The sequence below is a fragment of the Pleurodeles waltl genome, chromosome 10 (assembly GCF_031143425.1).
Source record: "Pleurodeles waltl isolate 20211129_DDA chromosome 10, aPleWal1.hap1.20221129, whole genome shotgun sequence".
Lineage (NCBI taxonomy): Eukaryota > Metazoa > Chordata > Amphibia > Caudata > Salamandridae > Pleurodeles > Pleurodeles waltl.
The window spans coordinates 804,851,783-804,878,083 of NC_090449.1; the positions used below are offsets into that span (position 1 = coordinate 804,851,783).

General features: G+C 42.0%; 1 protein-coding gene across 1 annotated transcript in view; it reads right to left on the bottom strand.

Moving 5' to 3' along the window:
* Window positions 1-26,301, bottom strand: part of DNAH11 (dynein axonemal heavy chain 11) — a 2,866,633-nt gene that overhangs the window by 2,129,495 nt on the left and 710,837 nt on the right. Inside the window, exons 14-15 of the mRNA XM_069211469.1 lie at window positions 24,718-25,110; window positions 893-1,225 (exon numbers count right to left, since the gene is read on the bottom strand). Of these exons, the coding sequence (XP_069067570.1) occupies window positions 893-1,225; window positions 24,718-25,110 (726 nt within the window). The remainder of the gene's footprint in view (window positions 1-892; window positions 1,226-24,717; window positions 25,111-26,301) is intronic.

Here is a 26,301-nt window from a genome sequence, read left to right on the forward strand (position 1 = left end):
TGCGTTTGCTGTGGCTGCATGCAGCGTGATGAGACCATTTGAGCCAATGGTGGTTTGATATGAGGTTCTTATGTTATCACCTAGTGACTATTGTCCTGGTTGCAATCAAGAGATCGAGGACCTAAGGAGATGGAGCGTTTAGCTGGTCCTTTAGTGTCAGCTTTATGGTCTTTGCCAGACCATGAGCTTCATTTCAGCTAAGAATATATACTAGAATACATGCCCTCTCATGCAACTTGACAAATCCCTTGCATCTGCTATACAGCAAATGACAGCATAAACTTCACAATACCAGGCTGAGTCTTGATAAAGAACATGAACATTATGATCTCATGGGTTACACTATTATTGTCCAGCTGTTATAGTGGTATGCATTTTCTAAACGTGCATTATTTTTCTTGGAGTTGGAAATAGGTTATTGAGAACCTTGAAAGATTATTCAATTGTTGCAAAACATTTTACCAAACATTTCTGAAATTTCAAGGGAAAGTATTCAGAAATGCTTGCTGAATCAACAATCTCTGAACTGTAGATTTTACAGCTTTGAGTTCCTCATGTGCAAAGGTGAGTTATCAGCTTGGGTGATAATGACAAAGTGCACACTCTGCATATGGTTTAAATGGAGAGATTCCAGAAGCCTCAGCCTGAACGAAATAGAATGCTTAATGTTGATAATTTACAATGGATCACGTGCTTTTTACCAATGTCTACAGTCTGGATCAAAACCGTGTTAATTTTGGATTGATAGTGTTTCAATTATTTAGCATGTTTCTTGTAATATACTAATAATCCTTTGTACATCCAGGCAAAGCACAGTAATTAAATATATATCTCTACATACATATACATTCATAGTCAATTTAGCCAGCCAACTAATTATTGCATCACTTACCTGATAATTTTCCACTCCAAGGTGTTTTGCGACTCGCTTAACCTTTGCAGACATTTTGAAAATATCTCCCAAAATCTCCTCTACAAGATCATAAAAGTTATCTCCAGACTCCTTTTCTAGGGAGGGTTTAAATATAATGTCATGGGAACTGAGAATCATCTGCACCTCAAATAATGAAGCCGGTTTTAAACTTGCATCAGTGTTCACCAAAAGAAAGTTTAAGGAGTAGAATATGGTGTTAAACAATCCATCAATCACAATATCATCAATATATTCCATGTAGATCTTCTGGCACTCTATTATAGTCCCTGCTTTGAGGAGCTTCAAGTTCTCCTGCAAAAAAACACAATGTCTAAACGTTATGCAGACCCAACAATATTCAGTCCATATGTACAGGTTTAACTGCACATGTAAAAGCAATTATTAGATTATTGTTCAACGTGGTTTTAAAATAGGCCCTAAACAAACCTAATATATATATGTGTTGGGGAAAAATGGGAAATGGGGAACTTAGTCACATTTGGCGCACAAAAGGTGGTCTGCTGTACCCACTAATCCAAATTTTGACTATTAAAATGAGGATAATAAAATGCAAAGACACAAGTTGAAATTGCAGAATTTCTACAAGGTGTCTGTCAAGGACTGGACGTACACCGTACAGGCCCTAATGTAAGGGCATCTCATTCTATAAAGAACATTTGGTGTCCCACTTGGCACACAGCTTACTTTCTAGAAAGTAGTGCCTGACAACACAAGGAAATAAAAGAAAAAGAAGCAGGCCCTACCCCTATTGCTGGTCCTAACTAAAGGGACAATTCCTGCAAGGCTGACACTTGGATCTGGGTAGGACCAGTACTGCAGCAGAACTGGAGTAAGACCAGGACTACAACAGAGCTGAAGTGGGCAAGCCTGAAGGAAAGCTGGATCAAGTTGAGGCAGACAAACCTGAAGCACAACAGGAACTGCAACAAAGAATCGAAAAGTAAAAACAAACTGAAGGAGCAAGAATGCACTGGTACTCTGTTCAGAAGTTTATTGGCTTATTCTGTAATTTTGAGACAGGACCCACCTGACAGGAACAGGCTGGCCTCAGAAAGGGATATTCTGGAATTATGTTGAAGGTAGGTGGCCAAATCTGAGTAGAGTCTAAGTAAAGGAGAGTTGAGCTTGAGCTTCAATTTACAGCCGCCATCTTTCTTGGTTCAGAACCATAAAAGTATACTTTCCCTTCCGAGCTCAATGTTTCTTGAGAATTATGAGAATGAGGAAATTTAGGAACTGGTTGTAAATAACTTAGATCAAATGACAACCATTACGATTCTTTCCTTCCAATATATAGGCACAAACATGGGCTGTCAGAGGCACAAATGACAACTGTGGCTTAGCTCCCGACAGTCGGTCGGTAGGTCAGTGTGCTTTCTAGGCTATTGTTCTCTCTTGAAGCATCTTAAAAGGTATGTGTTTCAGAACTGCTTAAGGCTCCTAAATTTGTAGGAGAACGCTTATAATTCTGTAACCTGTGTTCAAGCTATCATAGGATCGATCGCTACTTGGATGGAATATAATTATCTCAAATTGAACCCCTCCAAATCTCAAATTCTTCCAGTTTTTAACAAAGCTGTGGAAAAGCACACTATTGCTCCTGAGGATAGGAGAATGCTCTCCTGCTCTCAGCCAGTCACGTCAATTCACAAACTCCAGATAACAATAGAGTCCAGTCTCATCCTTGATAACCAAATTTCCCACATAATCGAGGTCTGTTTTATCAAGACTAGAACAAAGGTGCATAATGCTTTCTTTGCCATTCTCAAACAAAATCAGGGTAGCAAACACGTTTGTGCAATCCAGATTGGATTATAGGAATTCTGCATACCCTAGGCCTTCCCAGTAAATCCACAAAAATTCAAAACACCCTTATCAGAACAATTTTGAGCCTCTGATAATTTGATGAGGTTCCCAGCTATTAGATCAGATTCGCTGCCTTCCAGTACAGAAGTGCACTGTGCTCAAATGTGCAAAATACTTAGGGGGTTATTACAACTTTTTAGGAGGTGTTAATCCATCCCAAAAGTGACAGTAAAGTGACGGATATACCACCAGCAGTATTACGAGTCCATTATATCCTATGGAACTCGTAATACGGCTGGTGGTATATCCGCCACATTTGGGACGGATTAACACCTCCTCCAAAGTTGTAATAACCCCCTTAGTGTCCTAACCTCTTTTTGTTAACCAAAAAAAATAAAAAAAATAGGTTGCCTCTAGATCTTTTCGATCATACACCAATGCTATCTTTGTGATGCCCCACTCCAGGTATGCCACACAGGGTAAGAAAGCCTCCTTTTGAAATACGTATTTTGACTCAATTATTAAAATTCTGGAAAGCCATATACTCTGACGCTTTATGATCTAGTTACATTTCTGCTCAGTGTTGCTAGGTAAGTGTAGGCTCCAGTGCCAAGAGGATGTACTGGATTCATAACTGGGCTATTTACAAATAACCTTAAACAAATTAAATAATTATCAAACACTGTGGAACCAGAGAGTCTAGAAAAATATTTTCCATTGCAACTGTCTGTTCCCCACAAGAGCACTGACTAGATGGTAATTGTGATATTATTTGGAATATGAGCTCTGTCCACAGATTATTAAGGGCCCTCTTTTTCCTTAGTCATTTTTTTAACTCTCCATAGGAAATGCTAGGAGTGACATTTGAAGACATCACTTTGGGGGTATCATAGTGACCAACAAATTGGTCTTAAGTGAACTATGCCCAGAAAGTAGATCTTGTACCTTTAGCTGGTTCAGGGCTATCATGCATAACCTTTTCTTCAGTAGAGTCAGACAGAAGCCAGTAATCAGATGTCAACCTACAATGCTCATTACAGAAGGTGTAACTCGTAGTTATGGTCCTCGATACTCAATGCTTATAACGGTTGCGGTGTACAAGCCAAGGCATCCAACATCACAGGATGATCAGGTGTGGCAATGACTTTTAATGAGACTATTTTCTTGTGACATCGGAATGTTACACATGAGGCCTTTGTTTGGTCATTTATGGGACCTGAAGCTAACCACTTTTCATTCACCATGATTACTAAGTCTGCTCATTTATTTCTGGCAGTAGGAATATTTGTTTCACACAAATTAGAGAGAGAAATATGGCAGGCCAGTAACTCCTGAGTCCAAAAGAACTGACACGTGCAGACAATGCCCAGAATCCACTTGAGTAGGCACACTAAGAAGCACACTAAGAAGAAATAGTGTTGAAGCACTAGTAATATTGACATAGTCTTGCCCCGCATATTTGCTGGTCATTTTGGCAGGTCTTGCATATCATTAGGGAATAATCTGTATTTGCTGACCAAAATACAAAAATCCTTAGGGGACATCTGCAAGGAACTCCTTCAACTAATAAGCTTGCCCTAGTGATTCCAGTTTTCATAAGTTCATTAAGTGATGAGGCAGGTAAATCAAGAGCTTTGCTTCCTAGAGACCAACGCTGCCTGCGATTGATTTGTCATCTGTCTGTGAAATGAAGACAATTTAATTAAAGTTAAAAGGTGGGGCTCACTTACTAACTCCTCTTTGGTTTCTTTCTCAGTCTCTTCTGAGAAAGGTCACCTAGGTCCATTTAACCCAGCTGGTCTATTTTCTTTAATTGAGTAATGCTAGACCTGTCAGCCTTAATGGACACTTCCCCCAAACTTTTTGCCTTCAACCTCTTTTTTTTTTTAATTAGTTTTAGTTGGCCATAGGACTCTATGTACTTTACCAATTCTAACCAGTGGTAACATATTAGAGTTCACTCTCTAGAACATGGTAAAATTGGTTCAAAATGATTGGCAAAAATAATTTACTTATAAAGTTCCCAGTAAAGTAGTATCCTCAAAGGCATGCCCTGCTGCATGAGCCCTGTTCCCCTGCTTGAACCTAGGACTACTAGAGTGACTTGAAGGGCTAGTTGGCTGGCCTCCTGATCACAGCCTCAGGGACAGAAAAGGCTCCAACCATCTTGAATCTGCACCTGGACCCAGCGTGAGTGAGCCCTAAACCTCCAAGTGGTGGCTCTATAGTCATGGACCCTTGGAAGTGGTGTTAAAGGTGCCTAGATAGTTAAAATTCTAAACTTGTGACAGAAATGTTTTAGCTAAAATCTCCTCTGAGAAGAGACCAGGACCTACCTGCTTGTCGATCCACCCAAGGTACACCATCAGTCAAGCCTGACTCTAACAGCTCCCAGTACGTACTTCTCCTCAGCAGCAAATCCTGTTCAGGGTCCTTCACAGAACAGGTATTAGGCCTCGTGGAGCCCTCATCCTCTACAGCCGGCATCTTTGTCCCACTGGAGATTTTTGAATGCCGAAAAAGAGACAACTCCAAATATAGAAATCTTTTTGTGACTTTGTCCAGCTGCTCCCTAATGGTCAATTTTTTCTGCCTTGCCACACTGAACTTAACCCCCAGACATTTTTCCACAAAACCTTCTTCTAAGTCTACAAGTAAGCACAGACTAAGTCCAATCCACTTCTTGTATCTCACCTGTGCTCCATCGTCGTCAGCTATATTTTCTCACACTGACCCCAGCCTCACGTGGCTAGATGTCTGCGGTTGGCGCTTTGATCCTGCAGGCACTAGATTTTACCTTAAACTTTAAAAAATCATAACGCCTGTCCTGGTGATTGGATTTTTGTCACTTTTGTATCACATGTAACATTTTTGGGTATCATTAGTGCTTTGCTGAAGAGCCCAATGTGCTTTTACTGCAGACGCTATGGCATAAGGTTAAAATGGGTTTAAACATTGGTATGGATGACAAGATAATCAGACAGGAATCATTAGCGTCAAATAGGGAGTTAGCCCAGGATAAGGATGAGACTGTAAGGCTATTTATAAAGTAACCCAAGTAGCACAAGTTGGATAACTTGTAACTCATTGGAACTCTGACCGGAGGAATGGTGTTAAAGTTAGGTGGCCATGTTGGAGCAGAGTCTATGGTTGGTGAGCATAGTAGAATGGAGGATCCCCTAAGAAGTTGGGCTGTAGCTTTCTACTTATAGTCGTTGTCTTTGTTGGTCCAGAACCATAACAGTAGGTGATAACAGCCTTTCATTACAAAGATATCCATACTTTTATGACAAAATACAGTCCCTTATATGTTTGCATGCAACCTTAGCTCCCTATACCTTGAAAGCCTAGATGCAAGAAAAACTTGTCAGATTCACTTTGGGTTTCAAAGTTTTATGGTTTTTATTTTATTTTATTCTTTTACATTTTTCTAAAATGCGTTTGGATTTCCTTTTGTATTTTCTATTTTAACCTGGTATATTGTGTCCAGTGCTGCACCTCACACCCTTTTATGGAAGTCCTTAATTATTATAATTGGGTAAGAAAAACCTGTCTTACATATATCTGTTGAACTAAAATACCTTTGCTTCTGAGTGAAATGTATCTATAGGATTTACCACCCTCTCAAACGCAACTTGCCTTATATGCTGTTAGAAATGGGGTTTCTGGTTGTCAGAGTAGGCACCTTGAAAATGCAGGAATCAACAGTCCTAGTCAGGGTAGGCTAGATACACTCTTAGAAATGACCTGTGCTCACTTTCTGGTAGCTTGGCGCAGAGCAGGGAGGCTTATAGAAAGGACTGTGAGAAAACAGGGCTGATTGCAGAGGCCCCATAACTTTTTGCCCCCATTTTCCACTTTTTGCTGGTGTTTTCCTGACTTTGATGGTGCCCTGGGTACTGCTAACCAGTCCCAGGGCCTGTGCTCTGTGTAAAATGGATATGCAAATTAGGCTAATTATAATTGGCTAAGTTAACCTACCTATAAGTCCCTAGTATATGGTAGGGCATGTAGGTTTAGGGACCACAGCATAGGTGGTGCACACCTAAGTGCATTGCTGAGGTGCCCAGTGTCATTTTAAAAGCAAGCCTGCCTTGCTGGCTGCTTTTAAATTAAAGTTATATGCAAATTCGACTTTGGAATTAAAGGTACTTCCAAAGTCTTAAACTACCTTATGTTTACATATAAGTCACCCCTAAGGTGTGCCCTATGTGCCCCTAGGGCTGGGTGCCATGTAACTATAAGCAGGGACTTTATAAAAATAGATTTATAAGCCCTGGTGAGGTAAAAACAGCCAAATTCGTTTTTCCCTCATTGAAGTAAATGGCCTTCATAGGCTCGAATGGGCAGTCTTTATTTTAAATTTTAAAGTCTCCTTAAATGTTGCATACCAAGAATTTGGTATCAAATTAATTGTTGTAATAAATCCTACAAATTCCAGTTGTTGGATTTAATATAACAAGTTCAGGTAAAAAGTTTAGACTTTACCTAAAAAGTTGCCAATTTCAGCTCTGCATTGTTTTTGCTGCTGTGCTCTGATTGGCCAGCCTGCAGCAGCTTCTGCCAGGCTGCCTTGATGAGGTGTGAAGTGGCCAGGCTTCACACAAAGGAATGTGCTTGGGGGAGAGAATCTCCCCTCAGCAGATGGTGGGGCAGGAAGGGGGAGGGCTGCCAAACTGGTCTTCAAAGGCAGAGAAGGACATTTGCAGCACCCAGCAACACCCCCACATCCTGCAACCCCAGACAGCTAGGTGCCCCCTTGATTAGATTAGGAGAGGGCAGGAGAGGGGTGTGTTTATGATTTTTAGCCACACCAGTGGGTGGGCTCAGCCAGATGTAACCTCCAAAAATCAGATTCATCCATGTTGGATTTTTAGAGACTGTTGCCTTCTGGGATGGATTTTTGCCACACTTCCCAGGAAGTGGTCATCACAGGGGGACGACCCTGTCCCTGATTGGAGAACCAGGGCCCCCCTGCTTTTCACCCAGGAGCAAGGATAAAACTGGCAGACCTGCACCCACACCTCAGATCCCCTCCAGAATTCAACAAGAAAGGAACTAAAGAAGAAGAAGGACTGCCCTGCTGGACCCCTGGCCTGCACCTGGACCCTGCACTCAGAAGGACTGCACCAGCTGCACACTTGGGCTTCACCACAAAAGGACTTTGCCTGGCTTCAACTGGTTCAAGGAGGGACTCCCTGTTTGCTACAGGTGAAAAATTGCTAAACCAGAGTCCCCTGCACCAACTCCTGAAGAAAGCGACCAGCTGACCACTGTCCAGTGGCCAAAAAGGAGTTTGCGCCAGGTGCATTCTGGGAGTTGAAGTCCGCACCCCCCAAGGACCATCAGAGAACTAATGGACCCTTGGGGTGAGCTGTGGACCCCAAAAGAACCTTAAAAGAACATCTGGGTGAAGCCCCAGAAGTTTGGAAAAGATTTGAGAATTTTTGGAAAAAAGCTCCAGAGAGGGACCGACCCGCCGCGGAAATTCTAGCCGGCTTGCCTCAACCGCGACCCGGCCTGACTTCGTGGTTCGTCCCGGTAAAGAAAAACATCCAAAAAAGAGACTAAGTCCGAACGTAAAAAGTTGACCGGGACCTCCCAGCCATCGTATCCGAGAAGGGCTCCATGGACGTCGGATCAAGATCCAGGTTTACCCCGGTCGAAGGATTTTCATCTCGAAAAAACGACTAAGTCCGAAGGTAAAAGTCTCCACCGAGGAAACCCACATCGCGTATCCGGACAAGGGCTCCAGGAGGTCGGATTCAACTGGCAGGTTTGTCCCGGTGAAGAAAAACTTCAAAATAAAGACTAAGTCAGAAGGTAACTTTTTAACCGAGGCCTCCCGCGACCTGTAGCCAAGCAGGGCTCCATCGCGGTCGGCCTGAAAGTTTGACTTTGCCCCGGTCGAGGTGCAACCAGATGACCCGATTGGCGCTTTTTGTTTCTAAGCGCTAGAAAAGTAATAATTCTTTAAAAATTCATATCTCCGGTTCCCCTGAACCGATTTTAATCGTTTTTGTGTCATTTTAAAGATAAAAATATAAACTATTTTTATAAATTGGTTTTGGATTTTTAAACTGTTTCCTGTGTTTTATTTAATTACTGTTTTGTGATATTTGAATGCTTTACACTTTGTCTCCTAAGTTAAGCCTTGACGCTCGTTGCCAAGCTACCAAGGGTTGAGCTGGGATTAATTTACTGAGACCTAACTGTACCTATGTGGAGGTTAGTGGCTTGTTGCTAGGTGTAGGTACCTACCTGCCCTACCAATAACCCATTTTCCAACAAGGACACTGTGTAAAGTATTTGTGCAACACACACACAAAGTAACACAATGAAAACACCACAAAAAGTACTCCATTCAGTGTTAGAAAAATAGATTATATTTGTATGAATAAAACAAGACCAAAACAAACAAAGCTCCAATAAGTAGAAGCGGAGTTATGAATTTTTAAAGAATAAACCAAATATAGTGCTTTGAAGTCAATTGCGCTAAAAGGTTACTTGAGGTCACACTAAACCGGGGTGAATCCAAAGCTCAGGTCGACCGCAATGGATGGCAGCCAGCTACAGGACCCACTCTAAGCCTCTCGAAAAAGTACTTGGGATGGAAGGAGCATCAGCTTCAAGGACTCGATGCGTGGAGCAAAGGAGGATATGCATCACTGTTAATCGAAGAGATGTAGGTGATGCGTAGGTTCGAAGCTGTACAGTGTCATGGATGCATCGATGATCAGGTTGTGTTGGTTGTCGAGGCAAAGTGTACTCACAGTACTGCTGAGTTGGAGCAATGCAGCAGTGTCAAGCCGCTCAAGGTCAGAGGAATCCGGGGACGATGCTTCACACAATCAGCCAAGTGGTGTCTATGGGTGTGGCAGCAGCAGCGATGCATCAGCATCACAATTAGAATATATGACAGTTCTGACTCTTGCAACACCATCAATGCATGGGTTTTCTTGAGATGCAGCACAGACACTCAGTTCAAAGAGCCCAGGATTGGAATGGCACAACTTGGCAGAGCAGGTCTCATAGCAGACAGTGTCTGGTTGCAAATTGTAGGCAGTCTTAGATGTCCTGAGACTGCAGGAGAACAGGGGGCAAGCCAACAAAGCCCTGGAGTCACTCTGGGATTGGATAAGTAGTGTCTAGTCCTTCCTCAGCAGGGCAGAGTTCAGCAGTAATTCATCAAAGCAGAGAACAGTCCTCCTAGGCAGCAGTCTAGTGGAGTGTCACTCATTGTAGAACATCTTTCCTTACAGTCTTGGCAGAGTTCTTCACAGATCCAGTGGTGTACTGAATTGGTAGGGTCAGAATCCCCTTTTCCAATACCCAAAAATGACTTTGAAGTGGGAGTGACTCCAGGAAAGGGTGAAGTGCACAGAGGTCCTTTGTTCCTAGCCCTGGCTCCTGATTATCAGTAATAGGTCATCAACCCTTTGTGTGGGGACAGGCACTCTTTTCAGGATTGTCAGCTCCCCCTCTACCCTTTCTGCAAAGGCATAGCCAGCAGAATGCAGTAGAATGCAGATGAGTGCTCAGGCACACCTAAGCTTCTTGTGTCTGTAGCTGTCTGGAGGGATTGCACAAAGTGTAGGTGTCTATGGGCTACCTAGGGCCTACCTTAAGAGTAACCTATATGTAATAAAATGGGGGTTCACGGCCTGGCAAGGGTTTTTAAATGCCAGGTCGAAGTGACAGTAAACTGCGCACACAGGCCGTGGAATGGCAGGCCTAAGACAGGTTTTGATAGGCTACTTAAGTGGGTGGTATTTTCAGTGATACAGGCATAATAGTAGCATTCAATTTACAGGCCCTAAGTATATAAATTAAATATGCCAATTGTGGATACACAAATGTTACCATGTATAGGGGAGAAGCATGTGCACTTTAGCACTGGTCAGTAAAGTGCTTTAAAAAAAAATACCTGAAAAAATATTAGGCAAGGAGGTGAAAAGTTTGGGTGAAGACCACCCTAAGGCTGACGGGTATAACTTGCTTAGCTAAATTTGTTGATGTTACTAAGCAAAAATACTGCTTAGTGTCCTTATCCACACCTTCAAGGCACTGCACAACAAAGGACCAGAATATCTCAACCACCGCGTCACCTTCTATGTACCCAACAGAGGTCTCCGTTCCTCCCAGCTCGCCCTTGCAGCCGTCCCCAAGATTTGGGAAAGTACAGCAGGAGGAAAATACTTCTCCTACCTAGCAGCCCAGAGGTGAAACACACTTCCCCTCAAGCTCAGGAAGACTACATCACTGAAGCCATTCAGAAAGGACCTCAAGACCTGTCTCTTTGACTGAGCAGCACACCTACATTCAGCGCCTTGAGACCCTATGGGTGATTAGCTCCACTTTACAAATCCTTGATTGACTGATTGTCTAGAATTTAATTCTACAGTGAATTAAATAATTGAAAGCTTTTATCACTATGTTGGGTTTAGCTGGTCTCAAAGGAAATATTGGTAAAGAAGATTAAATCACAATTTCTTCATCAAATGCTGAGAAACAGCCACAAAAATGTTTAAGAACGTTTCCTAACCTATTAAAAATCCAATTGATTGGTAAAGTTGTTTTTTTTTCAAACTAGTTAGGAAGTTGTTAGGAAATTGTTGTGACGGGAGGTAGTGACATGTGTACCTGGGGGTTAAATTGTCACATATAGGACCCTATATGGGAGGGCCACTACTTGCCTAGCGTGTAAGGAGCTGGACATTCTGTAATGTTTGGCAGCGATTGAGGGGAACTGCCAGGAGAGCAGTTGTGTGAAGAAGTTGCCTTGGAAAAGAGTTGGCATAGATGTAAAGGGACCCATCTGGGAAAAAGAACAATTGTATGTGATTGTTTTGATTCATCACTTTACCAAGTGGCCATAAGTAGTAACGCTACAAAAAGCAGATGATGGTAGTTTTATCAAGTTCCTACACAATGTATTTTTGGGAGAAGGATTACCAAAATCTGTTCTAAGTGATAATGGTCCCCAGTTCATGTCTGAATGTTGTATAACCTACTTGAAGAAAAATGAGATCATGCACAAAACCTCTTCTGTATACCTCCCAGCAGGAAACGGAGCCGTAGAACCGTTTAACAGTGTGATCAAAAGTATTGTCCAGTTGGTTAGTAAAAATAGTCTGGTGTGGAGGTGAGAATTGCTCAAGATGGCATGGGCATACAGGATTACTCCTATTGAGAGTATATAATCCAGTCGTTTTAAACTGATGAGGGGGATAACCCCAATTTCCAAAGATAATGTAGGATGTTTGAAGGCAGCTAAAAGGGTCATCTGGCTACTGGATGTGGTGAAAGGAAAACTGTTGCAAGCACAAAGTGTGTGTAAAAAATATTATGATTTGAAGTGCAAGAGTAAGGCAGTGCATGTAAAAGTTGGCAACAGGGTAAGGGTGCAAAGAAGTGGATTCATTGTGAAGAACCAAACTCATTTTTCTCAACCCTTGTTATGGAAAAGATTTTGTGCAAATCAGTACTATTAAGTGACGGTAAGGTGTAGCATTTGTCTTTCATTGTTTGCTTAAGGGAAAAGATGATGGGTCTTGTTGTGGATACTGGTAATGGCTCTCGGGTGGAGGTTGGTGCTAGAAAACAGAGGTTTTAATTGGTTGTCTGAAGATGATGATAACCAATTAAGGACCAATAGTCAAGCAAATTTGGGTAGCAAGATGCAAAAGATCATTCCCTGGATGGTGCTAGGTTACCATGTGATGAGTTAAGCAATAAAATGAGTAGGGTTGGTCGCCGGGGCGGCTACTCCATGAGAGCGGAGGAGGGTCATCCCCAGCCAGTAGCAACCACTGCAAATCCTTTCACATGGAAGGGATAATAACAAACACAGTTTATTATCCCTTTCTTGTGAAAGGGGCGGACCACAGGCTGTGACAAGCAGAGGGGAGTGTTCTGTGCACTCCTCTCAGAGCGCAAGTGTGTTTGGCTGGCCAGAGACGGTCGGTCAAACACACATGCGCACAGAGCCTGCACAGGGTCCCAGTCTGCCTTGGAGCACCCCGGCTGGGTGCTCCCAGCCAATCCTGACACTGCTTTGAGCGCCAGGATTGGGTGGGAGCCTGTGCCTGCAGCCGGTAGCAGTGACGGAGGAGCAGGGTGGTTCTTCAGGTGGCGGCCTAGGTAAGTGTATTTATTTTTTAATTTTATTAATATTTCCCTTGACTAACCCCTCTGCGCGCGTGCCGCCCCCTCTAGTACCATGAGCCACGACTGGTTGGTTTTGCTGTGATCAAGCCAAGAAAGTTGCAGGATTATATTTGTGAATCTTTTTGATATTAGAGTTACAGCCACCTTGAATTTGGTAACTTTAATTAGACCTAGGAGTATTTTAAGGTATATCATGAGAATGTGTATTGTGATTCTTGACCTGTATTTTTGGCACTGAGAAGTCAGGCTCAACTTAGAGGCAATGTGTAAAGTATTTACACAGCAATTCAAACAGTTAATTAATCAAGATGAAAATGACAAAAATCCAATCAGTAGAACTGAAACTATGCAGATTCTCAGATTATAGTAAAAACACAACCAAAAAGTTAAAAGCGCCAACAGTGGATATCTCGGCGTGCCAGAATGGGACAAAGTAATAAGTTCAGGTTGACAATGATGGAGTGCAGGATGGTTACAGGGACACAGTTAGGCTTGCTGAACAAAAGTACCTTAAGTCCTGGTTATGAAGAGTTGTAAGGTCCCGCACTGAGGATGTGTCATTCAGTCGTGGCAATGTGTCAGTGAAGAGCTGTGATGCAACGTCTTGCATTGTCATTGAAGAGGCTTCGATGAGGCTTGCAATGAGAAGTCTGATGTCAAGGATGCGTCATACTGTTGTGGTGATGTGTCGGTTCCAAAGAGCTTCCAGGCTGCGGTGTGAGAACCTGCATCATCATTGAGGCTGCAGTTGATGAGAGATTTGCAATGCAGGGTCTGCATCAGTAAAGCTTTTCTCATGCAGCAGTTCTGATGCAGGCTGTGAGGCTGAAGTGGAGTCCTTGCATTGGGAGAACCCTTGCAACAGAGGCGATTCATTGGCTCTGGTTGAGGTTGCACTGGATCCTTTGGATCCACAGAAGGGCTGGCAGAGCACCTTCAAATGCACTTCAAATGGTCAATCACTGGGATGGCTTCACTTAGTAGGGTAGGACTCACAGATGCAGAGTCCAGGTGCTGGGTTCAAGGATGCTGGAGCCCTCTGTCCTTTAAACTCTAGTCAGGGGGCCAGCTAACTAGCTCTTGGAGTCCCTTTTGGTGTCTTGGGTTCAACAACTGCAGGCTCCATCCTTCTTACCCAAGCAAGAGGGACAAAATGGCTAAGGCACAAAAATGCCAACTTTCTGGAAGTGGTAATTTCAAAAATGTAATTCAAAATGCGACCTACCAAATGAGAGGATTTTCCATTACAATTCCAAAGAGACTAAACATGGGCTTGTTACCTGCTCCCATTTGGGAATTATCACTTATTGAATGTAATAAGTTAACTCTATATTAGTCTATTGGAGAAGTAGGCCATGAAGTAGTGAAAAATGAATTTAAGAGTTTTTTTTTACTACCAAGACATGTAAAACTGTAAAGAAAATGTCCAACATTTTAAATACATTGCACCCTCCACTCTGGGCTGTTCAAGGTTTACTCTTGGTGACACGTATATGTATTAAAAAGGAAGGTTTGGGCCTTGCAAAATGTTTGATTTGGTAGGCTGTCTGGCAGTTAAAAACTCCCCACACTGGTTGCAATGGCATACCTGAGATGTTTAAATGCAGGTAGTGCTACTTTACTAGGGACTTACAAATAAATTAAATATGCCAATTGGGTATAGGCTAATTCTACCTTGTCTTGGGTGAAAGCATAAGCACTTTAGCACTCTTTAGCAGTGGCGAAGTGGGCAGAGTCCTAATGCCAGCCAAATGAAGTCAGCATAACAGAGGGGTTGAACGCAAAAGGTTAGGGGAAAACCACCCTAAGAATGCCAGGTGAAATAAATGTCAAACCCTCGACAGCATCATCGGAATCCGCTTGATTCTGGTATGCAACCTCTGGTTCCATGACAGCGGTTACAATTTGTGACATCCCACATAGAGAGGATTTTTGTTTTCCAGTGTTAGAAAGCCTTGTTCTGTGCTAGCACTTGGAAAAAAGTTCCTTTCTTGATTAGTACTTAGAAAAATTGTAACATTTTTTGACTTCTAGACTTTCACTGGGCCCAAGCCACTTTGTGTATCAGACTCAGATCATTGTGGTCAGATAAAATTGCACCTTGGTCTCTTGTCTACAATGACCAGTGACTTAAATTGGGTGTTTTTATTTTTCTTGGTGATTTTAATTCTTTAAAAAATCATGTTTCTGGTTCCCCTCATTGATTATTTGTTGTAGTGCATTTACTCATAAAAATTCTCTTTACTATAAAATTGGCTCCAGAGTTTTATTTTTTGTGTGACATTTGTTACTGTTTATGCAATACGTAAATACTTCACAAATGGCCTTTCACTTAAGCATGATCAATTTTTATCACACTCTCAGGGATTGAGCACAGGCTTATTTTATTTAATTTATGTGACATTTAGCTAGTGTGGACCTTATCATTTGAGGTGGATACTTGTCGACCTCAAGTAGTAATGAACTTTCCTACTGAATTCTATGTGGTTTTAGCACTGCTGTGTAGGTTTAGAGGCTGTCATCAGCTGCAATCATAGAAACAGACTTTTTTGCCAACCACTAATCGGAAGTAAGAGTCGGCAAACTACCATACGTCATCTCTAAAAGTGTGAATGACTCCTCAAACTACGATGTGCAGAACATTTTAAAGTTGCTTGACAATGTTAATATGCTTTACAGGCCTTGATTTGTGTTAAAATCATCAGAGCTAATGGAAATGTTATGTAGCAACCAGAAATATTGTTACAGAAGCTAAGTTGCTTTTCTTGGTGGTAAAAACGTATTTTGCAGATTCCTGATCTAATTAATATATCCCAATGCAATATCCCACCTGGAAAGTGTGATTAAGTAGTAACATTAAATCATGGAAGTCATACAACACAGATCAGACAAGGTACCCATCACCTCACATTTGAGATGCAAGACCATAGTCCTTGGAGAAAGAATGTAAGGATGACCATGTAGCCACCCTGCATGCATAGGCAACTATGACCCTAGAGAATTGGGTACACATGCTATTTGAGGGGTCTTTCTTAAGCAGGCTGTAAAATATTTTGATAGAAAGGATGTTCCATCATAAAATGATGTATTTGCTCACTGCTTTGCCCTTCTTAGCTCTGGTGAACACACAAAGAGGTGAACATCCATCCCATCCTGTAGAGAATGGTCAATGGAATAGGATACTATGTGTGATCCTGTCTATTCAGTTACTCCTCCTCCTTGACAAAATGGTGAGGAAGATAGAAAGATGGAAGAATTATACACTGATACATATGAAATGCAGACACACTTTGGGAGAGAGACATGCGAAAGACTAGCTTATCCAGATTGATCAATGTGGAAAGCGGATGAACTGAGATGGACTACAGTTCTTTGACCTTATGATCTAAAGTTACTGAAATCAACAAAACTGTTCAAGGTAAGAAGCCAAAACGGGCAACTGTGCATTGGATTGAATGGTGTTGTCATCAATAAGGTTAAAACAAGATTAAATTTCCACTGAGGAACAATAAATGGAGTGAGTAGAAACAAATACAATCTTCCAGGAAATTTGTCAGTGGTGATTGAAATAGGGATAGCTGGTGATAAAAACATGTGAAGTCAGGCAGGGAAGCCAAAAAATCCTTAACTGTAACAACTACCAAGCCCTGCTGTGCAAGTGACAGAACATTAGAAGGTGAGATTGAAAGGACTTCTAAGCCCCCTGACGCTCATCACTGAATACATTTCTTCCTGCAAAATGAGTTGATTGATTTCGTAGGTTTTGCCGACTACCAGGATGGAGTCTGCAACTTCATTAGGAAGACAAAAGATCTCTAGATGGAAGTGCTAAATCTCAAATCTTGCAGTTGCAGCATTTGAGGATTGCAGTGGAGGACCTGGCCATTCAGCTGGACAGCAGGTAATCTTTGAGCAGGACAGAAAGATGTGTTCAAATACTGATTGCCACCAGATCAGCAAAGAACATACTCATTGTTCAGACTGAGGTCATCAGGATCAGTTGTGCCTAATCTAGCCACACACGACTTTCTCCACCGTTGCATCCTAAAAGTAATATTTCGATGGTGCTCTGTGTTACCTCTTCTCTTTAATGACTGAAACATAAATCAGTTTATTTACAAGTGACTCACTTGAAGAATTATATTTACCTAAGAAAGTGTCTTGGCAAGGAGCCACAGCTTTTTTACTCTATATTTCCATATCAGGATGATACTTTCTATCACAGCACAATCTTGGAAATGCATACAGCATGCCCCAAGACTACTTGAATTTGAAGGTATCGTCAGCAACCATTTCAGAGAGAAGTTTAAGGCACATAACAAAAATGCTTCTATTTTCAGGCCATGCTGAAGAGATTCATGAATGGAGACCAGAATCTGAAGGTCGCCTGCTTCACTTTGCAATGTAGTTCAAACTCATTATCCACCACTAATGGACAACTGAGAACACCTTCCACACAACCTAGAAGATGAATTAATACTGGGAAAATGTCCTGTTGTTTCACCTACTGTCACATGAAAATCAACTACAACGAACCCATACAACCCTGTCTGTTGATGTAATGCAGGATGGTGTTGTTCAACATAATCTAATATTACTTTTCGGAATGGATGGGAAGAATGACTTCAGGGTCAGGCAGATATCTTGCAGCCAAAGCACATTTATGGACAAATGCTGCTCCAACAAGGAGCAGAATCCTTGCACTGTCACATCACCCAGACAGGCACCCCAGCACATGGAGGTGTCCATGGTCCTGGCTCAAGAGATTACCAGCCAGGGCATATCAAACGAACAGATTGATAGAAGAGGACTGGAGAAGAGAAGTACCCCTGAAACCTGTGACCTCAGCCATCACTGATGGGTCATTGACTACCATCTGGCTTATAGGACCAATAGGATGCATAAGGCCTTGAGACCAAGCAGACCCAGGACCAGCTAAACCAAGATTTGATTTCAATTCAGAAGCCTCAGAATCATCTCCTGAATGTCATTGATCATTTGTGAAGGAAAAAAGTATAAAAAGCCTTCAGCTGTGTCATGTTCAGTACCACCTCTATGAAGGATAGACTCTGAAATGCAGAGTGGTAGCACCATTGGGCATTGGTGGTAAAGCCCATGCCATGTAGAATAGTCATTGTCCATTAAATGTATTTCTTGACCAGCACCAGGGACCACACTTTCAACAGTCAGTAGTCCATGTATGGAAATACAGACCCTTGACCATCACAGTAAAGGCACCACAACCACCAGCACCTTTTCTAAGATGCATGGAAGGATTATCAATCTAACTGTCAGAAATCAGGACCTGACAGTGTTGAGGTCCCATCATGAAACTTACGTTTTGTGACTTAAGAGGATCAGAACTTAAGGGAGGCATCCCCAAGGTCCAGTAATACCAGTCAAACTCTATGGCCAGTTTGTTCAAAAGGCCACATTTTTCCACCTCCAAAATGTTGGTTTGTCTGGAGAGCAAACGCTCATTGAAGGAGGGTGGACCAGAGTGAGGGACACAAAGGGTGGGCTACCAATGGATTAGCATGATTACTTAGCAATATATCATAGACATCTCCTATTTCAGACAAAAATGGAGCCCTCCCCCACTGGAAGATGATAGTTTAAGGAAAGGAGTTATAGAGGTGTGTGGCTGATGGTGGAGTCTGAACTGCTGCTGTTGATGAGGTCATCCCCTAGATCCACCTCTGTCCCAAAATGAGCAGTATAGTTGCTGGAGTGCCTTGATGGGATGAGAAGGCTGTCTCTACTAGCACTGCATCACTGTGGGTAAGCCACATGAATCGGAAGAGGCTAGGCCCAGTGAACAAGCTGTAGCTCTACTATTGTTAAGTGATCAAAGGCGGATTTGGCTTTTTTTCTGTACAGCCATGCACCACTGAATGGCATGTCCAGTAAGTGTGGTCTGTACACCTATGGAGAATCAATGGAATGCATCCATGCTTGATGATGCAGCATGACAGCAGTGCCCACTGAATGAGCAATGTTGTCTGCAGAGTCCAGAAAACACTAACATCTATTTGGATTCATCCAGTCAACCACTGACTCAGTCTGAAAATGTCATTTTCTTGTGGTCTACTAAGGTGATCACTATTTTTGATCAATATCACACAGCATGAACATGATGTAACAGGAGGCAAGTGGCACTGTTCTGTGGATAAAGCTGCCAAAAGCAAATCCGTTTTACTCCAAACAGTTAGGTTTTGTGGACACTTTACTGGGAGGTACCATAGGGAAGGTGTTTGGGTTTGCTTCAAGGAGGACATTTCAACAATCAGACTTTCAGATGAGAGAACAGGACATGGCAACCATAACAGGATTGAAGAAGGTCCTCATTAAATAGGAACAAGGACTCCACTGCTAGATGTCATTGCATACATTGACGATGTTGAGGCTGCATCACATTAGAGAGACAGCGCTGTGAAACATTTTCCAAACCAGCCTGAAACCTCAAATATATTTCATGAGGTGAGTAATCTTGAGAACGTTTGAGCCTATAAAGTATAATAGAGTACCCTACATTTACATTGTCAAGAGGCATTTTTCCTGAACCTGTGACGCTGCGCTCTACTGCAGCGTCCCTTCTTCTGCATGTCTCCTCTAGCGGCATGGCCCAGAAAGCACATTTCGTGCTCCCGGTCACGCCGTTTTACCAGCTTGTCTTCCTGATATTTTTTCCTTCCTTACCTGGTGAAATCCTCTTCTTTCTTCCTTTTTTCTTCTTCTTTGCTTTCCACTTTACTTCTTTCCTTGTTCTGGTGTCCTTGTCTTCTTCTTGGTGTTCTTTTTTCCCCAGCAGGCCTTTTTTATTTTTCCTTTTATACTGCTACTTTTTTCCTATGTGGCCTTCCCAATCCAAGATGGTGTTGCTCTTTCTTCCTGTTTGTTACATCCTGTCTCCTGGTATATAAGCCTTTCAGTTCTGGTCTTCTTTGCATTGCAAACACTTCCGCTTGGTGGTGATCCTCGCTCCTGTTTCTTCGTGTTTTTCTCTAGATCCTGTGGCTTTTGGTAGAGATTATTCCCTTTTTTACCTTTTTTTTAATTGTCTTTTTACCTCTTTTTCAGGAGTTCCTCTGTAGAGTTTTTTCCCACATTTTTGATTTTTTTTCCTCTGGGACTCCTTCTGGAGGGTACGGTCTGCTTAGGCATTTCCAGTCGAGCAGCATTGAGGCTACTAGAAAGGGTCACCCTTATTTGGTTGGTCCAGAACCAGCAGAAGACCAGGTGCTCCTTCAAGTTCTTCAGCCAACGGTGGGAAGCGACGTGCAGTCCGTGACAGAACCATGAAATTATTGGACCACTTAGCAATGTCAACAAGGAGATTGCAATTGTTCAACATTAACAAAGTCAAAAGATAATGGGGTCGATTATGACTTCAGCAAACAGAAAAGCCTTTCCGCAGAAGTTCTGACAGGGAGGTTGCTGCCAGCACGGCTGCCTCGCCGCTGGCCCCATTAATAGTTTCTTGATGGGTTAGTGGCAGAAACAGAGTTTCCACCTACTGACCGACCTGGAAATGGCCTACAGCATTGTTGCCAGCTCGCAATAGAGCCGATGGCAATGCTGTAGTCCATAGGGTGCACCAGCACCTATCGCAAAGTTCACTATCTGCAAATCAGACAGTGTACTTTGCAAAGGGGCTGGATGGGGGGGCCCTGCATGGGCATTGCAGGAGCCCCCCTGGGGCACCATGCACCCAGTCTCTGCCAGCCTGGTTACCGCCATGGAACTGCTGGTGGAGAGGGGGTCGTAATCCCCAGGGCGGCACTGCTTGCAGCGCTGCCCTGGCAGATTAGGACCTCCAGCAGTGCCAGACCCTCCTGTGGAGGTAAACTGGTGGTCCGACCGTAGCACTACCGCCGCAGTCATAATGTGGAGGTCCAACCATCACCGAAATCCTGGTGGTCCTAAGACCGCCAGGGTCATAATGATGGGCAATGTGTTCACATTTGAAAGTTGGCCTCCAAGATGCTTTATTTTTTTGTCCTAGTGTGGTCAAGCAGATAGGGCTTAGTTCAAACAAAGTAGCATGACATTTGAAAGTAGAAATTTTCATTATAAAGTGGCTACCACAATTGCAATAAAGGTAGAATGTCCAGCCAGAGTTATTTTCCTAAAAGAGAACACATATTGGCACCATAACTATATAATACATAAGCGTTTTTCAAAGCACTAAGCCTAGCTAAGGCTTTCAAAGATGGCACACAAATCAGCTCAACATCCTTATTAGATCTGACAGCCTTAGGGTGGTCATCCCCCAACTTTCTGCCTGGCTCTTTCCACTTTTCTGACACTGTTTTGCTGGTTTTAGGGACTCTGGTCACGTTACTACTGCTAACCAGTGCTAAAATGCATATATTCTCTCCCTTAAACATTGGTTCATACCAAATTGGCATATTTGATTTACTTATAAGTCCCTAGTAAAGTGCACTACATGTGCCCAGTTCCTGTAAATTAAATGCTGCTAGTGGGCCTGCAGCACTGATTGTCTCACCCACATAAATAGCACCCTAACCTTGTCTCAGGCCTTCCATGGCAAGGCTTGTACGTGCAGTTTCACTGCCACTTCGACTTGGCATTTAAAAGTACTTGCCAAGCCTTAAACTCCCCTTTTTCTACATATAAGTCACCTCTAAAGTAGGACCTATGTAACCCATAGGGCAGGGTACTATGTCTTGGTAATGGAAAACTCCTAAATTCATTTTCCACTACTGTGAGGCTTGCTTCATTCATAAACTAGCATTAGGGCTTCCCTCATATACATTTTGAGTAGTAGATTCTGATCTGAAAGGAGAAACCAGGTCATATTTAGTATGGCCAGAATGGTAATAGAAAATCCCGCTTATTGGTGAGGTTGGATTTTATATTACTATTTTAGAAATGCCACTTTTAAAAAGTGAGCATTTCTCTGTGCTTAAAAAAACAATCAATGTCTGGGCTTGTTGGTTGACAGCGCCCTTGTGCATTTCACTGAGACAACCACAAACACAGGACGCTCAGTCACACCTGCACTCATCTGCATATTGAATGAGTCTTCCTGGGTTGGAAGGGTGGAGGGCCTGACACTTACATTTCAAAGGCTAGTGGCCGGCACTCATAAATGGACTGCCAAACCCCCTACTGGGACCCTGGCAGACAGGACTGCACTGAAAGGGGAACTTGTTCACTTCAAAACCACTCTTTGAAGTCTCCCCCACTTCAAAAGCATTTTTAGGTATATAAACGGAGTCTCTGACCCCACCAACTCAGACACTTCTGGACCTACACCTGCATCCTGCCAAGAGGGACTGCTTGGCTGCCCAAAGGACTCATCTGGACTGCTTTGCTGAGAAGGACTGCTGCCTTGCTGTCCTCTGACTTTGCTGGAAGGACTCTGCCTTCCCCCAAAAGTACTCTCCAAGGGCTTGGATTGAGCTTGCCTCCTGTTTTCTGAAGTCTCAGGGCCAAAAAGACTTCATCTCTTCAGGAAACTCCTTGTGCATCAATAATCGACCCACAGCCTGTGAAATCAATGCAGTGCCTGCATTGCAACCAAGAAATTGCCGCAGCCAACAAACTATTGCACTGACTTGCCGAGTGGATACTTGACGCAACACCTGCCTTGCGATGAAAAATTCAACACATCGCCTACCGGATCGACGCAGCGCCCATTTCTTCTTCCAGCGTGTCAAGGATTTTTCCCCACATTGCCCTGGGAGTCAAAATATCCCTGCATTACAGTGAGGAACCAAGTCTGCGCCCTGAAAAATTATGCAAGCCCCTTGCAGCATGGAAAGGAACAACGCACTGTCTGTGCTGCTCAGGAACTCTGACGCACACCTTATTTTTCCACGCATTTCCTCCTCTGCGGGCTCCGTGCATTGTTCTTTTTTACACATACCAGGTACTGTGTGTTACAAAGAAACAACTGGTTATTTTTAAAGATTAAGACTCTTCTTAATCTTTCAAAACTGATATTACAACTTCTGCTTATTGGCTATTGTCATTTTAACCTTATTTTATTCAGGTAAAAATTATCTATTTTTATAAACCTGTGTAGTGTATGTTTGTAGTGTTTTCACTGTGTATGATTTATTGTGCAAATACGTTACACATTGCCTTCTAAGTTAAGCCTGAATGCTCAGTGCGAAGCTACCAGAGGTTGGGCACAGGATAATTTTGAGTGTGTGTGACTTACCCTGAATAGAATTGTGGCCCACTACTTGGACAAGGGTGTATACCTCTGCCAACTTGATACCCCATTTCTAATAATCCTGATCAATGTAGACTCTATGGAAAAGTCTAAATGTGTCACAACTCTATGGGCCTGATTTAAAGTTTGGTGGATTGATTACTCCTTCAAAAACATGTGAGAAATCTCGTCCACCATCTTACAAGTGGATTATATCCAATGGCATTTGAAATATGGTATATTCCCTATGTAACATAACCTTGCGAGAATATGGAACTTTGCTAATTTTCTCTCCCTTCAGGACAGTTTTGTAGTCTTTGATTAATTGTCATGGCTTTATTTTTAAGTTTTGTTCGTATTACTCTCGTTTTCTCTGTAATAAAACTTTAAATCAGAAAATAAATACTAATACAGACTTGAACGCTTCGGCGAAAGCCTCTTAAAGACGACTGGTGGTTTAGCGTTGAAAGGCTTGTGCAGCAGGGAAATAAATATTTCCCTAAATTATTTTGCAACCATGTCTAACGATTTTGAAACACTCTCTAATAAGTTCATGTTCTAAAGTGATGAACTGCATGGTTTCATCTTTATAATGTTTTACAATAATGATAAACATTTATCTCTTTGGGAAGCTCTTCTTTTTCCATTCTTCACCCCTTCCACTTCCTCATTTGTTTCATGTTAATTGGTTATGTGAACAACAGGCTAATTAGTGATTTTCAGGCATTCCTTACGGGACCTGCAGTTCTTTCGGTTACATTGGGCACTTTCACCGTTTTACATTCCTGTCTACTACTTTGGCATTACGTTCTTGTTGACATCTATGACCTAAATTACCAGTATGTGAGGAGATATTAAGTATCACTTATACATAAGCCCTGAAGAAGTCCTTTGTTCATGATGAAACGCGTTGGCTGTTTTGTTTTTATATACAAGGAAAACTAAATAAAGAGAAGATGTTCTTGTGATGATATGGACTACATGGACTTAATTGTTATATTCTAAGTGGTGCACTATCAAAATATCACTAATTAGTGATGCCATTTAAGGTGTAAGGAAGCCATAATAATGTAATCAATTATGAAATAAATTATGTCTTTGGTGCTTTAGTGTTGTCATACAAGATAGGATATCATCACATACATCATTTTTTTTTCTTCTGGCTTAAAGCTACATATTGACCTTAGGTGAACAAAATTTCAAATGCACTCACATATATAATGAAAGACTATAATGCAACAATAACTCTTATTGCAACAGAAGTAGAAACCCAATGGGCTATGGAATGCCCAAGTTCCATTTTAGCAGTAGTACAAAAAAAGCCCTTTTAAAAATATTTTCTAAGTGTTATATACAAAGCACACAACAGAGAACAATACGGAGACACTATCAAAATAATTAGACATATCTTGTTGTTTTTCTCCATAAAACATTTAAAATAAAAACAAGTATTTGGAACAGTATATATATATATATATATATATATATATATATATATATATATATATATAAATATCTGCATGTACTGGGAGTCTTGAGGAACATATATCTTCAAGGATTTTATTAGACACTTTATAGGCTCAATACATGGACAAGATAGATTATACATTGGTAATGGTACCTGGACAAGTTTCTGGATAGTGTCGCTATCATTCTGTAAGGTCAGGTACTTTTTATATCCGCCTGGACTCTCATCTAGTGTCAATAAGGTATCTTTTCGGTTATCCTTCCTTGAAAACAAAGGACTTTCTGCCCATCTCTTCATTAATTTCTGTATTGTTATAATATTATCCTTGGACTGTTGAACTCTCTGATGGAGGTCATGAATTGTGGTCTTTAGTTCCACAATATAATCCCAGCAACTTTCCTCGTTCCATGTGAAGAATTCCTCAGCCTCTCTAAGTCGCTCATCAATCTTCTTCTTCTCGCCTTCGAGCAAAGGAGATTCTACCTCCAAGACGGTTTGCATCAAGTTATTGTACCAGTGAACAACAAGATCTAGATTTCCTATGAACTGATGTCAAAAAGGTTTGTGGTTAGTTCTATGATAACACGTTTGTCAATAAAGAGCATGTAACATCTGTGGGTGATGTCTGCATACTAAGGAACAATATCAAAATTCAATGTATTAGCAGTTTTCAATCTGTCGATGAGATAGTCAGTGTCAAAGTAACTGTACCTTTAATAATCATTTGTCAATACTTACATGCATAATCATTTTCGTTCATCTGTGTAAAGGGCAATATTATATAACAAAAATTGGTGCACAAATACAAGGGTACATAAAGGATCAAACTGTCATTATGCAGAATAGGATATGAGGGATATTTAAAAGAAAGTGGCACATTGGTCCTGATGCGCCTCTTTTCTTGCGTCTCCCATGCCACGCCTGACACCATGGTTGCGCCGTATTTACAATACAGCGCACCACGGCAGTCGTTTGGACAATAGCGCAAAAAAAAAATTACACTATTGTGGTGCTTTGATGCACTAGTGTCAAAAAGTTTGACGCTAGTGCAGCAAAGCACAGGGTGGCCCACTGATTAAAATGGGTGTGTCATTTTAGCTCGTCTTCTGAACGCGGAGTATTGATGAGTCCTTCTTCTATTTTTACTCCCCCTAGGATGAGCACTGTATTGTGTCCTTCCTTTGTGTTTATGCCCTTATTGATTACGCGCAAACCGGAAGACGGTAGCTTCCGCGTTTACTGTACGTTTATAATCCTGTCTCCGACGTCATAACCAGTCACTTGACGGGAACGCAAACCGGAGGGTAGGTCCTTCATGTAGGACCTCGGACACATTTGTAAGTACCCGATGGCAGATTGATAAAGATGCCAAGCCACACGCAAGTGTTTTTTGATAAGTATACTTCCTATTCTTACGGAGACTGGTGAGCGTTTTTCCCTATCTCTACCATTATTTTGCGGGGTCAGAATTATTACCTTGGGAAACACGATGTGGTAACTTACTTCAAGTCCAGGGGTCCATATGTTATCTGTTGCTACCTCTGGCTTTCAGATTTTACCAATTTTCTTTCTGCTGCAACTTTAACTTAAGGTGACTGATGAGCTTTACACATTCATTTTTGTCCACAATGTTTAAAGTGCCCGTTGCCGTCCTGGGGTTCGCACTGCCTATGGAGCTACACCTCCTAGTTGGGGATGGTAAGCACATTTCTGTCTATATGGTTCCTTTAATGACTC